Raw genomic sequence first — 17,694 nt, forward strand, 5'->3', positions numbered from 1 at the left:
GCACTTATAGAAATAAAACAACTAACTGTGAGTAAATAAAACATTCTTTAAATTATTCTGGCATACGTTCATAATACTAAAAACGTGATCCCTTCACGTGATCACAAAACAGGCCAACATGGCGCCAAAACTTAACATAGCGACACGCTATAAATAGCGACCCTAACGTAGCAATCCGCTACATATGGTCACTAAAACTGTATTTAAAATGATGAAGAATGATAGATAGAGATCTGTCGTTCTTCGAATAATCGTTTTCCAAGATGTGTCGTTTATTTTTTCTACCCCCAATACATTTCATACAAAAATAGATCACATCGGTCGTTTCTCTATCACCATTTTACCGCATTCATTGTTTGAATTGTGCTGCATGCGTAATTCAAACGATTAATTTAAAAAATTAGTATAATTAGGGTCGTGGTTGATGAAAAAACCATGTGTTAATGAGTATTCGCTGCATATGTGTTCATTATTTATACGCACCGTCAATGTTGGAGATGCGTCATCTTCCTCCATGGAAATGATAGCTCTTTGGGGGTCTATGGCAATCTGAAAAAAATTTGTATTTAATTAAATAATTTTTAAATGGATGTCACTGCTGCAGTATGATATTATTAATTACATCATATTGTAATGATATTATTAATTGGTAATTATTATTGGATTTATACTCGGTGAAAACCAAATGCCGCCTATACAATGCCTGCATTGCTCCTGTTCTCTTATACGGCTGTGAAACATGGCACCTTACAAGGGCCCAGAGCAGCCGTGTACTAAGCTTTAAGAATAGGTGTTTGCGGAGAATCTTAGGCGTGCGGTGGTTTGACTTTGTGAGGAATGAAGAGATAAGGCGTAGGACGCAGAAAATCTTGGTCACAACTGTCGTCAAGAAAAGGCGATTCAGTTGGCTTGGCCATGTACGCATGCCTCCTGAGAGCCTTAATCAAGCTTGCCTCTTTTACAAGGCATCAGGTTCGCGCCGCCCAGGACGACCACTGCTGACAATTCGTCGGCAGTTCTCGTCAGAACTTCGGGATGCGGATCTGACTTGGGAGAATGCAAGTGAGCTGGCAGCCGACAGAAAAGCCTGGAGACAGTTTGTGGACTCTCCATATGCTCCACCTAGGGAGCGGATATGGTTAGTATAATTATTATTAATTATATTTATTTCCAACTTTAGTTTAATAAGATTTACACTAATATCTTATGGTTGGCACGTATTTTATAGTAAATGTTAATTTAAAATACAAGCACTTGGAAATTTAAAAAAAAAAGTGGTTAGGTCAGGAGTTGGTGTCGGGTTGTGGTCCCGTGGTTAGTGTCGCGGACTCAGTCAGAGTTTCTCGGTTCGAACCCACTCTACCACAATTTGATACCTATTTCTAATAATGAGCCGCTTAGGCTCACGGAAATAGTATGAAATTGAAATATTTGAGTAAATATTTCGATCACCCTGTTAGATCCGGCTAGGTTAACCCTTTGAGGACAGAATAAAAATATTTTACTTAACACATTTTTATTTCTAGAAATTACTTACAAATATGTGTAAGTGTAAAAAAATTTTTACTTAAAATTGTGCACACAGATTGATACAATATTTGACCCTCAACAAAATTAAAAATACACATTGTGTGCCTGGTGTTTAGCAACAAAGACCATGTTTTATAAAGTATAAATATTATTATAAATTATAAGCTTAATAATAAAAATGAAAATGGTATTTTCTGGCGTTTCTCATGTGTGTGATTATAATCCAGGATTCGGATCTCACATACTAATATAAGAGTTTCTGCTTAAAAAAAGGCTTCTTTATATCTCACCAATAGATGTTTCTAGTGAAGCTCTAGTGATTCATGAACAAGGTTTCTAAATTGGTTCATATATATAGAACTTCCAAGAATTTGAGTAGTGTGGCTATCAATAATGGGTAGAATTGGTGAATGTTACACGTGTGTAAAGTGATCACTTAAACCAACCTATGACGGTCGTCAGCCCCGTAAATGCCCAGACTTCCATATTCTTCTTCATCTTTGATGAGATGTCAAAAAAATAATATGAAAATAATCCTGTAATTGGAGATAATCCAGATTTTGTGAACAAGTATTTGAACACACTCAAAATGTTGTATATAAATAAAAGCATTTATTCTTGAAAATATGAGGTAATATATAACACTACATATTTTTAGTATTATTATGACTATAACTCACCTGTCATTTTATTTATTTTGTTCAATAACCTCACAAAATTGATAAACTAAGGTACAGATAACCTATAAACATCCCGACATGTGCACATCGCCACAATAAATAGTCTGAAATACGCTCCAAGACAATGATGCCAACATGAAATCTATACAAGCACTATTTCTGTTACATAGGCAACACATATTTCACTATGGTTTTAACTAGAAACCTGTAGGCCCTTTTACAATTTATTTTAAATTTGTGGTTAGCAGCAGTAACCAGTTGTCCTGAAAGGGTTAGCAAATAAATAAAATCAACACTTACCTGGGGTGCTGGTGAGGAAGGGTACGGGGGGGGCGGTGTGCCCGGGGGAGTGGTGACTAATTCCCATTCTTTTTCATCTGTGAACAAGTGATTTTTTTATTATATCGTCTTTGTAGACTGTTGCGGTCAGCTCTCCTCGTCTTCAGGTTGTAGGTCCTTCTATCATATACAACGTCACCTAGGCCATGCCTTCGAATCGCGTTATTTTTCAGCATCATCTATGAATTCTTTGGTCATCCTCTAGATGTCTTTTGAAGAAGATCCATGGCAATTGCCTGGTTCACAATATGATCAGTAGATAAAATATGTTATTTTTAAAATTATATTATAAAGTATAATAAAAAAATTGTAGTTTCATTACAGACATCATCAGACTGGTGATATTGGTCACCATGGTTGTTACTTTATTATATGAAATGCAGTTCCACCAAGAAATCAGTCAGTACAAGAATTGAATTTAAGTTTAAAGTAAGAGGCAAAGATTCATGTTACCTGTACCCACAAGTACTGTAAATGCATAATCATACCAAGTTTTTTTCAGTCTTCTTCTGCTTATATTTACTACTACATTTGTCACATATATTTATTTAACCATTCTTTCTTCACTTATTCAAACCACACACCTTAATTTTATCGATGATTCAATTGAATTCAATTTATTTATTTATAGTTAACATACACATTACAAACTTAAATTTAAATGGTATACATTAACAAAAATAGAAAATAAGCACAAATACTATTGCTAAAGGCGTAGAAGAATCCCGCTTCGGAAAACTCCTTCAGACAAATGGAACAGATCAATGTCCAATGAGATATTGTTCAACATAGCGGTAGCTCTTCCTACAGGCATAACCATCTGCAGGTTGGTCCTGTGTATAGGAATGTGAAACAATCTATGTCGACGCTGTCTTAGGTAACTATCGGGAACATACAGACCAATGTTCCGGGTAATTTCAGGATTATGGATCATACCGCGCAACAATTGATAAAAATTATGATTATCTCAGCCTTGCATTCATTCTTTATATCACCATTGGAACATCTACCATACATGGTTTTGCCGCACTGAGAGATCGCATTCCGACTGCATTTAGTCTACTTTCTTCCTTCTTCCAACTCCATGCTTCACTTCCATACATTAGGGTTGGAACCAGGACTTTGAGGTAAGTAAGTATAGAGTATATAATTACCGTTGCAATTATTTAGCTGATTGAGTTCTTCCGGAGATGATTTGCTTCTCTGGTGTCCCGGAACAGCATTCTATAAGGATGAAAAAATCTTTAAAGGTACATTTCTTCTTCTTCTTCTGCTGACCTTATGGTGCATAGGGCACCATTGTGTCAGGAAACATTTAAAAAAATATGATTAGATTGCAAGAAAGACTAAGAAAAAAAATCTTAATTAAAAAATATTGACTCATAAAATCCCTAAAAATTGTCATCTGAATATTTTTCTTTTTCCTCTTCAGTGTTATAAAACATCGCATTACACAATTCACGTATACTTGGAGTACATCCGCACCCAATGGTGCATAGGGCACAGCATCGTATTGACGCAGTGTTATCTTGATTATTAATTACATGAAGGCAAGTACTTGCACTTCAGGGACCAGACCAGGGTAATATTAAATACTGTAAAATCACTGATATTTATTTTCAAATCCACCGATGGGAATCGAACTCGGAACTTCCAGCACGGTAGTTAAACACGCTAACCATTATACCACGGAGGCGGACGGTATAGTAATCGAACGGTATAAATGGGTATGGTTAAAAAGTGGAATAAGTCTTCTTCTTCTTGGTATAGACCTATACCAAGAAGCGGCCTGTTTTCAAGAGGGATTAGCCTCCTGCGATGTCGATTCCCAGCTGTCAATCCATCTCTTTGGTGATCTACTCGGGAGTCGTCTACCTTGTGCAGTGCGATGTGGGGGAGTCTGGATGGTTCCATTCTCCTCACACATGCATACCATTTCGTAGACTCTTGCCAAATATGCTTCTTAGAGTCTTCATTTCTGACACTCTTAGCGCGTTTTTGTGCCAACGGTGTCCACTCTACTTTTGACCCCATATCGCTCACTCCTTTCAAGAATGTTTTTAAAGTTTAAAAATAAAATACAATGTATTAAAAATAAATGTCAAGCCACTTATTGAACTTTTTACTGTGCAACAGATCTTTTTAGGTAGAGCCTAAAGGTATTTTCTCCATTTGAAAAATATATTTAAAAAAATAATTAAACAATACCTTTTCTTCAAAATGCAAAAACAACACTTTCTGCCCTGTAGCGGGTAAATATTAAGTTAAAAATATGCCGCTTTTGCTGGAATCTAGTACATTTTATGGGCATTCTGAAAACATGCACAACTGAAGATTGACGATTTTTGATTTATGACGTTTTTGAAAGGAGTGAGCGATATGTCATGATAATAATAAAATACATTGAAAACTTATACCTGTACAAGCGGGGTGACGTCCAAAAATGAAAAAAGTAAAGTACGTTGCAAAGCGTCACCTGTATCAGTGGCGGGGTGACGGCCACCAGCGGGTAGGCCATCTGCACGGCAATGCAGTTGGGCGCCGTGTGGTGGTGCTGGTGCTGGTGGTGTGGCGCGGGGGGCGGCGGCGGCGGGGGCGGCGCCGCGCCCTGCCGCGGGGGCAGCGGTGGCGGCGCCCCGTCCAGGCACGTCACCGGCGACGCCTGCGCCTGCTGGAAACGGGGAATGGACCGTATTAGTGTTGATTATACCAGGAGTGTTAGTTGAAGTTTGCCGTTTTTTCAATAATGAAAACGCTTAATTCTCAAGGGAATCTCAATTTTTTTTTATTCAAAGTATTGACCATCGGATTCTATACATTTTACCCATCTTTGAGGCAAATCATGGATACCATTCCAAAAAATAATTTTCTCTTTCGAGGCAAACCATTCGACTAGCCATTTTTCGACTGTATATATGTATAGATGTATATATTAAATATTGAATAAATTGAATTGAATTGAATCCAAGTGTAGCTCCTGACGGAAGGACTCGTTCGGAATTCAGAGCATGCGCCTCCAACGCCACATATCTAAAAAGTCAATTTTTCTCTTGCCTGCTGCTTTCATGGCTGGCTTCAGAAATCTCGAATAATCAGGGTATGTTGAGGTAAGGTCTCACCTGGGTGACGCTGTTCCTGATCCCCCTGAGGCTCTGCCCCGTGAGGCTGGACAGGCTGCGGGGCAGGTTGCTCAGAAAGCCCTGGCGCCGCTGTGGGGCCCCTCCTCCCGACCAGTCCGGCGGAACGGGGGCGTCCCCGAGCCCCAGAGGCGGAGAGCCCAGCTGTAACACGAGAAGGGGCATTGAAGCGCCAGAGAGAAGAGAGAAACACATGAGGCGGAGAGCCCAGCTGTAACATGAGAAGGGTCATTGAAGCGCCAGAGAGAAGAGAGAAACACATTGCTGTCGGGCAGTTTAGTTCATCAACCCCGACCCTAATTATACGGCCTCTTTGAGGAGCCTCTGTATCGGACAGACTATGCGTGGAACAGCACAGTATCACGCCTAACGCACTCCTATAACCGCAGGTTTAATCGAATTGATTTTTTTACTACCACAAAAAATTAATAATAATAAAACCCTTATCCGCACCCCAATGGTGCATAGGGCACTGCGTCATATAAACGCAGTGTTATCTTGATCATTTACACATGAAGGAAAGGTGATCAGCCCTCCGCTTCAGGTACCAGTCCAGGGCAATATTGAATAAATATTAGAGTGAAAAAATCACTTATATTTATTTTACCCACCTTGAGAATCGAACCCGGGACCTCCAGAACGGTAGCCGAACGTGCTGACCATTACACTACGGAGGCGGACAAAATTAATTCAAACAAAATATTATAAGAGTACTAACTGAGTAAGATGCATCTTTACACCCTTATGCTGTGGGCTGTGGTCGTGGAGAGGATCTGGGCTGAGTTCTTGGTTATGTTTTGAGCATCGGATTCAGTATAGGGTACAATGTGCGAAGCATGCTCGGAACTCGGCTTAGGGATAATTCACGACTATAACTCTAGGCCTTGCACACTCAACTCTTAACACAAAATACACTAATACAACACATTATTTTTTGACATCTCATCAAAGATGAAGAAGAATATGGAAGTCTGGGCATTTACGGGGCTTACGATGACGGTCGTAAGCCCCGTAAATGCCCAGACTTCCATATTCTTCTTCATCTTTGATGAGATGTCAAAAAATAATACGAAAATAACTCCTGTAATTGGAGATAATCCAGATTTTGTGAACAAGTATTTGGACACACTCAAAATGTTCTAATACAACACGCCACACCACACCACACCACACGCCACATCAGGCAAACACATTTTATTACGTTTCTAAAAACTAATATTCTTCTTCCTCAAACCCTTATCCGCACCAAATGGTGCATAGGGCACTGCATCATATAAACGCAGTATCTTGATCGTTAACACGTGAAGGAAAGGTGATCAGCCCTCCGCTTCAGGTGCCAGTCCAGGGTAATTAATATTGAATAAATACAAGAGTAAAAAAATCACTTATATTTATTTGACCCCCCTTGGGAATCGAACCCGGGACCTCCAGAGCGGTAGCCGGGCGTGCTGACCGTTACACTACAGAAGTGGAAAAAACAGCGCTACATAAATTGGCCATTTGTATTATGATCATTTATGTCAGTTAAAAAAAGCTCGAATTTAAGATTTTTGAAGACAATTTGAAAAAAAAACTGCTTTTGAATATTTTTGAAGACAATATGAAAAAAAAAACTCCTTTTGAATATTTTTGGTGACAATTTGAAAAAAAAACTCCTTCTGAATATTTTTGGTGACAATATAAAAAAAACTCCTATTAATATTTTTGAAGACAATTTGAAAAAAAAAACTCCTATTGAATATTTTTGAAGACAATTTGAAAAAAAAAAACTATTGAATATTTTTTAAGACAATTTGAAAAAAAAACTCACGGAGGACTGCTGCATCAAGTGTTGGACCTGCTGCTGCAGCTTGGCATGCCTGAACTCTGCCGCCTCCAGCTCCGACAGCTTCTTGTTGGAAACACCCTTGGCCAAAGAATCTGTAATCGCAAACAAAATACATTTACGACGGCACATATATTAGTCGTACAGGAGAAAGTGACCAACTACCAAAACGTAAAATGTTCAGGAGGGCCATTTAAGTCACTTGCTTGGCAACACAATAAACATCAATGCAGGCATTATTACCAAGTCAATATATTATACTTAATAAAACCCCTTATCCGCACCCCAATGGTGCATAGGGCACTGCGTCATATTAAACGCAGTGTTATCTTGATCGTTTACACATGAAGGAAAGGTGATCAGCCCTCCGCTTCAGGTACCAGTCCAGGGTAATATTGAATAAATATGACAGTGAAAAAATCACTCATATTTATTTTACAAGTTTAAAATCCTTTGGGACGTTTTTCAGGGCAATATTAAGCTAGTAAGATATCAAATAGTCAATGATCACAGTTTTGTAAAAAAATACACTCGGTCACTTTCTCCTGTATGACAACGATATACCAATTACATTTACCTATTATTTTCGCTCTTACAATGCCGGATTCGGCCAATAGCGACGTTGAAAGCAATTAATGCTCAAAGTAGAGATCGTAGAGGATGCTAAACACATCCGTTAGGGATCAAAAAACAAATAAATAAATATTTGGATAAGGGAAAAGTCCAACGAAACATATCGCTCACTCCTTTCAAGAAGTCATAAATCAAAAATCGTCAATTTTCAGTTGTGCATGTTTTCGGAATGCCCAGAAAATGAACTATAGTAAAAGAGACATATTTTTAACTTAATATTTACCCGTTACAGGGCAGAAAGTGTTGTTTTTGCATTTCAAAGAAAATGTATTGTTTAATTATATTTTTAAAATCTACTAAATATTTTTCAAATGGCGAAAAAACCTTCAGGTTTTACCTAAAAAGATCTATTGCACAGTAAAAAGTTCAATAAGTGGTCCAATACCAGAAAGAAACACTAAAATCTATCAATCTTTGCGAAAAATAGTGTTGATTTTTTACACACCAAATAAAAAGGCACCCCCGTAGGTCCGAAGGTCCCGGGTTCGATTCCCAGGAGGGTCAAATAAATATAAATAATTTTTCACTCTACTATTTATTAAATATAACCTGAAGCGGAGGGCTGATCACCTTTCCTTCATGTGTTAATGATCAAGATAACACTACGTTTATACGATGCGGTGCCTTTTGCACCATCGGGTGCGGATATGGTTTAAAAAATAAAAGACATTTTTGCAAAAAAAAAAATCTAATTTTACACAATGATACCAAAGTGAGGTACGCATGTATTACAATTGCAAAGTCCTACGCATAACACTCTCCTTATCATTCATCATTCACTTTGTGTAATACCACTTTTACACAAAGTGAACGATGAATGATAACGAATGTTATATTACCATACCACAACATTATCAATGCTTTTAAAATACAAAAACAAATCCTACCCATAACTTTGTCATAAAAAAAAAATGGTGCAGTGTATTTTATAATTTTCCCTTACAATGAACTTTGCTTTTGATAACATACCTTTAACCTTTCCGGGAGTACAATAATTGATGTCCGACTTTCTCTGGGGAGTGTGTTCTTTTTACATGAAAAAAAAAGGTTTTTTTTTTTTTCACGAAATCTATGTATTATGAAGTTAGAAATTATGTAAAAATAATGAAAAAAAAATTACCTCACCATTCCAATGTTTAATTGTAAAAAAAAAACGATTGTGTATTCCAGGGGTCATAAACCATGAATAATAAGTCAGATTATAAGTCATAAATCACAAAAACACATTATTTGTTTTCATCTAAAATTCTAAACTCTTCTTATCTGCACTCGATAGTGCAAAGGGCACTGCATCATATAAACGTAGTGTCATCTTGATCGGTTAACACATGAAGGAAAGGTGATCGGACCTCCTCTTCAGGTACCGGTCCAGGGTCATATTGAATAAATATAAGAGTGAAAAAATTACTTGATATTTATTTTACCCCCCCCCCTCCGGGAATCGAACCCGGGACCTCCAGTATGGTAGCCAAGGCGGACTGCTTTCATAAATATTTCAAAAATTTAAATCAATATAATGTCATAAAATTGTGTGGTATTCCATGAAACAAACAACGCAATGCCACACTTGCAACACATAAAGTATTTTTTTTTTGTGGTGGTCTTTTTGAGGTGTGTTGGCATACAAAATTGTTGGGCTTTATTTCTTTTGAGGTGTTCTTTTTGAGGTGTGTTGGCATACAAAATTGTTGGGCTTTACATCCTTCGTAGTGGTCTTTTTGAAGTGTGTTGGCATACAAAATCGTTGGGATTTGCTTCCTTTGTGTTGGTCTTTTTGAGGTGTGTGTTGGCATACAAAATTGTTGGGCTTTACATCCTTCGTAGTGGTCTTTTTGAGGTGTGTTGGCATACAAAATCGTTGGGATTTGCTTCCTCTGTGTTGGTCTTTTTGAGGTGTGTTGGCATACAAAATTGTTGGGCTTTACATCCTTCATAGTGGTCTTTTTGAGGTGTGTTGGCATACAAAATCGTTGGGCTTTGCTTCCTTTGTGGTGGTCTTTTTGAGGTGTGTTGTGACATTCATTTACGTCTATACTCCCGGAAAGGTTAAAGTAATGTATTGAAAAAAAAAAATCATTCAATTATCACTGTTAAAAATATAACATTGAAATTTTTCAACTACTGCGTGAAGAGCACAACTGCATTTGAAAATATATGATGACCTATTGAGACGCAAATTTCACGGGAGATGAAATTAAAAGATGGGACTTACTTCGCAAAGCTTCGATGTGTCTATTTTCATTTTCTAGCATCAGATGAATGGTGTGTGCTGTGGTGAATTCCACCTGACGCTGCTTCTCTCGCTGGAAAAATTATAGAATATATTTAGAATTCAATATTTTAAAGGAATCTAATGCTGAACTAGGGATAGTTGAAAAGATAAAGAAGAAACATTATAAAATGAAATAACTTTGTTATAACCGCTTTTTTTAATAATACAATTTAACCTACCGGTTTCAACAAGAACCTTGTCATCATCAGGGTTTATATTAAATCAAAAACATAAAAATACTCTCACCAAAAAACTTCCACACACTCCTTAAAAATCCTAAATGTTATTTTAAAAATAACATTTTGAAAATAACATTGAAAATAACATTTAGGATTTTTACGGAGTGTGTGGAAGTTTTTTGGTGAGAGTATTTTAATGTTTTTGATTCAATATAAACCCTGATGATGACAAGGTTCTTGTTGAAACCGGTAGGTTAAATTGTATTTATAAAAAAGTGGTTAAAACAAAGTTATTTCATATTATAAAGATTATAAAATGTGCTACAATAAAATATCTGCGGAAAACATTCAAGAAAAGATTAAGGTGAGTTCTTTAACTTTTCCTTCCCAGTGACATGTAATTACTACAATTTGACTCTAACTAAACTAACTAACTAACCATCACGCCGCTTCTCCGCAGGGGTAGGCGGAGAGAATAGAACGCCACACCACTCTGTCTTTGCAAACACTCTTCGCCTCTTCAACGTTCATGCATCTCCTCATACATTCCCACCGATTGTTTCGACTCCTAACCTGACCGCTTTCAAGTATTTGGCATACCTGATCGTGCCAAGTTTTTCTCGGTCGTCCTCTGCTAATTACATTCGCCTCATAAATTTGTTTTACCATTCTTTCTTCACTCATTCGTTCTACCTGTCCAAACCATCTCAACACGCCTTTCTTAATTTTATCGATAATGCTCGTCTCAGCTTTGCATTCCTTCCATATTTCACTATTTGAACATCTATCATACATTGTTTTGTCGCACATTTTTCTGAGAGATCGCATTTCGACTGCATTCAGTCTACTTTCATCCCTCTTTTGCCAACTCCATGTTTTATTTATTGTTTCGGCATTAACTTTGTGGTAAGACATGTTACAATGATTAAAGAAAACACTTGTTTTTTAGCACTTGAGTTTTATTATAGACTACATGTTTCAGAAGTTAAACTTCCATCATTCAGGTCTGTATAATAACATGTTATTATACAGACCTGAATGATGGAAGTTTAACTTCTGAAACATGTAGTCTATAATAAAACTCAAGTGGTAAAAAACAAGTGTTTTCTTTAATCATTGTAACTCCATGTTTCATGATTTGACAATTTGACTCTAATAATGAGAATATCGATATAAAATATAAAAAACAAGGGCTAAGAATTTTTGTTTTCCTCCGTAATATAATTACATAAAAGTATTATAATATCATTGGTGTACTGGCAAAAAACGATAACTCGAAAATATGGAATTTTGACTAAATGATGCAGTATTATAAAGTCAACATTCTTTTAATTGGCAAAATACATAAACCCTTACTGGTCCAATGTCGAATCACATTGGAGATCGATTTTTTCTCTTAGGTCCCATGTCGGATGTTATTCTACATTTTTTTCATCATTAGCATTATTTATTTAAATTCCAAGCTTACATTTTTGTCACTCGTATCTATGACAACAGTATGTGGAGCAGAGGACAATTTTATTTTCCAATTGGAATGTAACTGTCATCCTAGATTTAAATTTTTAATTTTGAGGGACCGGAAAGGGTTAAGTAGTTTGAAATGTCATATTTATGTGGTTTAAAAAGTAAATAAAACTTCAAGTTTAAAAGCGGATATTTTATTTAGGCTAAAAGCTATAAATAACTGAGATTATAAAAACAGGGATTTCAGAGTTAACGTTTTTTGCCAGTATACCCATGATATAAAGTTGTTCATTTGCAGCTAAGGAAATAAATAATTTTCACATAATCACCAATACACAAACGATTCTCAGTGTGTGCGTGCATGCCGTGCTTTGCGTACACGGCTTGATATTGTTTCCGCCAATCTCTTTTATATGCCAATATTTTGTGAGATAGAAGATATATCGCTTACTCCTTTCAAGAATGTCATAAATCAAAAGCTTTTTACTTTTTTACTTTGTCATCTTTTTTATGTCTAAGTTTTAATTAAAAAAAAAATAAAATAAAAAATTGCTCACTGAGAGTCAAGTATTTTTATTTTTATTTTTTTTTTTGTATTTAATTAAAGTTTTTTGTATTTTGTATTAACTAATTATACTTAGAAACCTATACCCTTATACCCTGTACTATGACTATTTATTTTGTATACCCACACACAGGCCATGCCTTTGTGGGATCTTTTTTTTGTATTTATTTTTATTTTTTATAAATATTTTTTGTTTTTGAATTTATGTTATGCAAAAGAATTTTAAATAAAGAAAAAAAAAAAAAAAAAAACTTGATTTTTCAGTAGAACGTTTTTAAAGTTGAAAAATATAATACAATGTATTAAAAATAAATATCAAGCCTTTTATTGAAATTTTTACTGTGCAACAGATCTTTTTAGGTAAAACCCGAAGGTTTTTTCTCCATTTGAAAAATATTTAGTTTATTTAAAAAAATAATTCAACAATACCTTTTCTTCAAAGTGCAAAAACAACACTTTCTGCCCTGTAGCGGGTAAACATTAAGTTTAAAATGCTTCTTTTGCTGGGATATACTACATTTTCTGGGCATTCCGAAAACACGCAGAACTGAAAATTGGCGATTTTTGATTTATGACGTTCTTGAAAGGAGTGAGCGATATGGCCCTTCATTAGGAATATAAATTATAGTAAAAAAAAACATATTGATATACTTACTCCAACAGGCAGTGGGGCCGTGATGGTACTATGCCTTTGTAGTTTAAGAACAACTGTGGGAGAGGCTGAAAATTAAAAAAAAAAATACATAAATTAAAACCTGCTTTACATATTAATTTATTATTAATCAAATCCTACCACTAATGAATGGGTTAGAACGGGGGTTCCCAAAGTGTGCGCCGTAGAAACTCAAGAGGGGCGCTGTGAGTCCATCCTCTATCATTATCCGAAACCACAAATATTCTCGTATACCTACAAAGCAACAAATTCTATTTTGAGAGCTAGCATCTTTCTATCCAACTACTATTATTGTAGGTACTAAATAATATTAAAGTTTCCCTAGATTGCCAAAATAACGCACTGTGCGCCGTGACAAAATAGTAAACTTGTAAGTGCGCCGCGGACTGAAAAAGATTGGGAACCCCTGGGTTAGAACATATCGTAGTCGTACAGGAGAAAGGGACCAACTAACAAAACGTAAAATGTTCAGGAGGGTCATTTAACTGTTTTTACACTCTTGTCATGGATGCAATTAGTCATTTTTAACAAGTAAATATATTATACTTCCAAGTTTAAAATTGCTTTAGGATTTTTTCCAGGTCAACATTAAGCTAGTAAGATATCAAATAGTCAATAATCATGTTTTTGTAAAAAATGCACTTGGTCATTTTCTACAGTATGAGTACGATATGTTTTTTTATTTGCGAAGGTACAGGGTGTCCGGTGGCAGAAATAGGATTTCAAATCGACATTACAAAATAAACTGCAAAGAATACACATAAATGTCAATAACTATAACAAAGAACAGAAGTGGGGATATTATTTTAAAAAAGAAAAATATTTTGTCTATATGTAGACTGTCATGTCGGACATACTCGAAAGAAGAATGTTTGCAAAGACAGAGTGGTGTGGCGTTCTATTTTCTCTGCTTACACCTGCAGAAAAGCGGCATGATGGTTAGTTAGTTAGTTGAACAGGTAAACAGGAATTCGAACATCTATCGTACATCGCTTTTCCACGCGTCATTATCTGAAGGATCGCATTTCGACTGCATTCAGTCTACTTTTATCCTTCTTTCACAATTTGTTATTTATTCTACAGTTATTTACTTATTACATTAAATATTTGACCGCAAAGTCTATACTTAATCCCGCGAGTGTTAGTTCCTATTTAGCATTATACATATAGAGTTACAGCTACACACTTTTCAATGTGACCATTTCTTATCAAACATGTCATATCCTGTGCTTCAAACAAGAGTGTCTAATACATACGAAAACCAGAAATTAACAAGTGACCACATAACGTGTAACTAACTAACCGTCACACCACTTCCCCGCATGGGTAGGCAGAGAGAATAGAATGCCACACCAATCAGTTTTTGCAAACACTCTTTGCATCTCCTTAAACATACCTGACAATTATTATATGCAAAAAATAAAAACAAAATGAATTTAAATTGAATGAGTTTAAGTATTGTATTATCATAATTTTAATAATTATTATATTATATTTTGACTCCTGACAAAACAAAAAATGACAGATTTAACCTCTTTTTTCTTGTAGTACATGCTTGCTAACTTTTTACTTTTTAATTTTTTTCTTTTTAATTTTATTAAAAAAAAAAATTAAAAAAATTGTTTTCTGATAGTCAAGTATTTTTTGTATTTTATATTAACACTATTATTCTAGTTCTACTTATAATACCTATACCCTTATACCCTTTACTATGACCTAAATTATATTGTATACCCACACACAGGCTATGCCTTTGTGGGATCTTTTTTTGTATTAACATTTATATTTTATTCATTTTTTGTATTTGAAATTTCTATCATGTAATGCAAAAGAATTTAAAATAAAGAAAAAAAATAATAAAAATAAGGCCACTTGAGATCAAGAGACCCAAGCTTTTTTGCCTAGTCGCCAAAATATTTTGAATTTTGTTAAGTGAATTTTGTTAGTGTTTTAGTATTAATAATATTTGAAAAAGAAGCGGTTAGCTTCGAAACCGGTGGACATTATAATTAAGTTACAATAAAATATTTATAGTGATTTTAAAACAAAGTTATTTTAATTATAATGATTATAATTTAAGCAAAATGGTTTGGGTATGTGAATCAAATGAGTGAAGAAAGGATGGTCAACCAAATGTGATGAAGTAGAGGAAAACTTGGTAAAAAAATAATTTAACAATATGTTTTCTTCAAAATGCAAAAACAACACTTTCTGCCCTGTAGCGTGTAAACACTAAGTTAAAAATAAGCCGCTTTTGCTGGGATAAAGTATATATTCTGAGCATCTGAAAATTGACACTTTTTGATATATGACGTTGTGGAAAAGAGTGAGCGATATGGGAGATAAAAACAGAGTATTCCTTACATCTGATCATCTGGACGACTTGCGTATGCTCAGAGGTCTCCACGGAAGCCCCGTTAACGGCCAGAAGGCGATCTCCCATCCGGACTCCCACTCTCCAGGCCGCACCTCCCTTGACAACCGACTGGACCAATACCGGATCGTTTCCTGGAAATCATATTCAATATATTTTCACAACAAGAATTCGCATGTGAGAGAAGGTGCCAATTAAAGGATTCGCCTCATAAATTTGTTTAAACTATCCTTTTTTTCTGAAAGCCGCAGAAAGGAGAAAAATTGACGCTTTCGAAATGTGGTGTTAGAGGCGCATGCTTCGAATCCCATGGACTGTAAGACGCACCAACAAGTCCATTCGCCAGGAACTACGTTTGGAAGGCTTGACTCTGGCCAATGTCTGTACCTGACGAATTGTCCAGTTCTTTGGGCATGTCACGCGTGGCAATGCGGATAGCCTGGAACGACTGGTTTTGATCGGTAGCCTGGAGGGGAAGAGAGGGAGAGGAAGATCCCCACACAATAGACCGATGGAGTTAAGGCAGCAGCAGGCACCTCGGTGGTTGGAGCGCTACGTGCAGCGTAGTCAAGGGATAACTGGAGAAGAGTCATTGCTTCCCCAAGGGTCACAACACTCAGTAATGAAGAGTAAGACGGAGAAGAGAAAGAAATCCGTAGTGATGGGGTACTCGCGGAAATTCACCACAGACGCTCTAAAGCTTAGCCAAAAACAAATAAGGATCCTAACCAGGACCTTGACAGGACACCGCAGACTGAGGAAACACATGACAAAAATTGGAATACATGACTCCCCAGTATGCAGATTTTGTATGGAGGATAACAAAACGCCAATCCACATCCTCTATAATTGTGACGCACTCGCTCGCAAACAAAGTCACATTCTAGGAGGATCACTACTGGACTCCGAGAAGGTGAAGCTCCTACCATCAAGACAGGTCGTGAGTTACATGACTCACGTAGGTCTCAGGAGTGAGCTGTGATACAGAAGGAGATCACAATAGACCTTATATGGTCGCAGTGACATAAGGGATGCAAGATCCCTTGACTTCAAAAAAAAAATAGTATATATATATATATATATATATATATATATATATATATATATATATATATATATATATATATATATATATATATAAACAACTTCCAAAATTTGAGTACTGTGGTCATCAATCATGGGTAGAATAGAAAATGTTACATGTGTATAAAGTATAGCTAAAACCAGTCTATATACAGGTTGTAAGCCCTGTAAATACCAAGATTAAGAGACTGAATAAGGAACACGGAAATTGGGAAATGTGTAGTATGGAGGATATAGTCAGATGGAGAAGCCCGTGTCAATAGAATGCAAGAAAATAGACTGGCCCAAATTGCTCATCAAGAGAACCCAGACAGAAGAAGACCACCTGGAAGACCTCCCAAGAGATGGCGTGACAGCTGACAGTCCACGTCACAAGAGACGGATAACGGAACAGACAGATCCGAGGATCTATGAGAAGAAGAAGAAATGAAAAATACTGTCACACCCTGAGATTATGCATGCAAAAGGAAGTAATAAAATGAGATAATAATTCGGATTTATGTACTGGATTAAGTCATGTTTAACTTATTACCTCATGTCATGGGATGTCATCTACCCTGAGGCAAAAAAATATGAAAGAGGTATTAGAATGATATTTCCGTAGATATTTATTTTACTTTAGACTCCTAACCTACGAATGACATAATATACAACATTTTGAGTGTGTCCAAATGCTTGTTCACAAAATCTGGATTATCTCCAATTACAGGAGTTATTTTCATATTATTTTTTTGTCAAAAAAATGATATGAAAATAACTCCTGTAATTGGAGATAATCCAGATTTTGTGAACAAGCATTTGGACACACTCAAAATGTTGTAAATAAATTATCTGGTCAAATTATAAGCTTAAATGATAAAAATGAAAATGATATTTTCTGGCGTTTCTCATGTGTGTGATTATAATCCAGGATTCGGACCTCACATGCTTATAAAAGAGT

General features: G+C 35.9%; 1 protein-coding gene across 1 annotated transcript in view; it reads right to left on the minus strand.

The window, feature by feature from the left end:
* Positions 1–17,694, minus strand: part of LOC148302253 (uncharacterized) — a 142,870-nt gene that overhangs the window by 119,201 nt on the left and 5,975 nt on the right. Inside the window, exons 3-11 of the mRNA XM_088271915.1 lie at positions 15,662–15,805; positions 13,280–13,344; positions 10,357–10,447; positions 7,497–7,606; positions 5,669–5,830; positions 5,026–5,220; positions 3,704–3,773; positions 2,511–2,587; positions 484–549 (exon numbers count right to left, since the gene is read on the minus strand). Of these exons, the coding sequence (XP_088128041.1) occupies positions 484–549; positions 2,511–2,587; positions 3,704–3,773; positions 5,026–5,220; positions 5,669–5,830; positions 7,497–7,606; positions 10,357–10,447; positions 13,280–13,344; positions 15,662–15,805 (980 nt within the window). The remainder of the gene's footprint in view (positions 1–483; positions 550–2,510; positions 2,588–3,703; positions 3,774–5,025; positions 5,221–5,668; positions 5,831–7,496; positions 7,607–10,356; positions 10,448–13,279; positions 13,345–15,661; positions 15,806–17,694) is intronic.

The sequence above is a fragment of the Brachycentrus maculatus genome, unplaced genomic scaffold (assembly GCF_059751285.1).
Source record: "Brachycentrus maculatus isolate JH-2025_06_01 unplaced genomic scaffold, ASM5975128v1 h1tg000470l, whole genome shotgun sequence".
Taxonomy (NCBI): domain Eukaryota; kingdom Metazoa; phylum Arthropoda; class Insecta; order Trichoptera; family Brachycentridae; genus Brachycentrus; species Brachycentrus maculatus.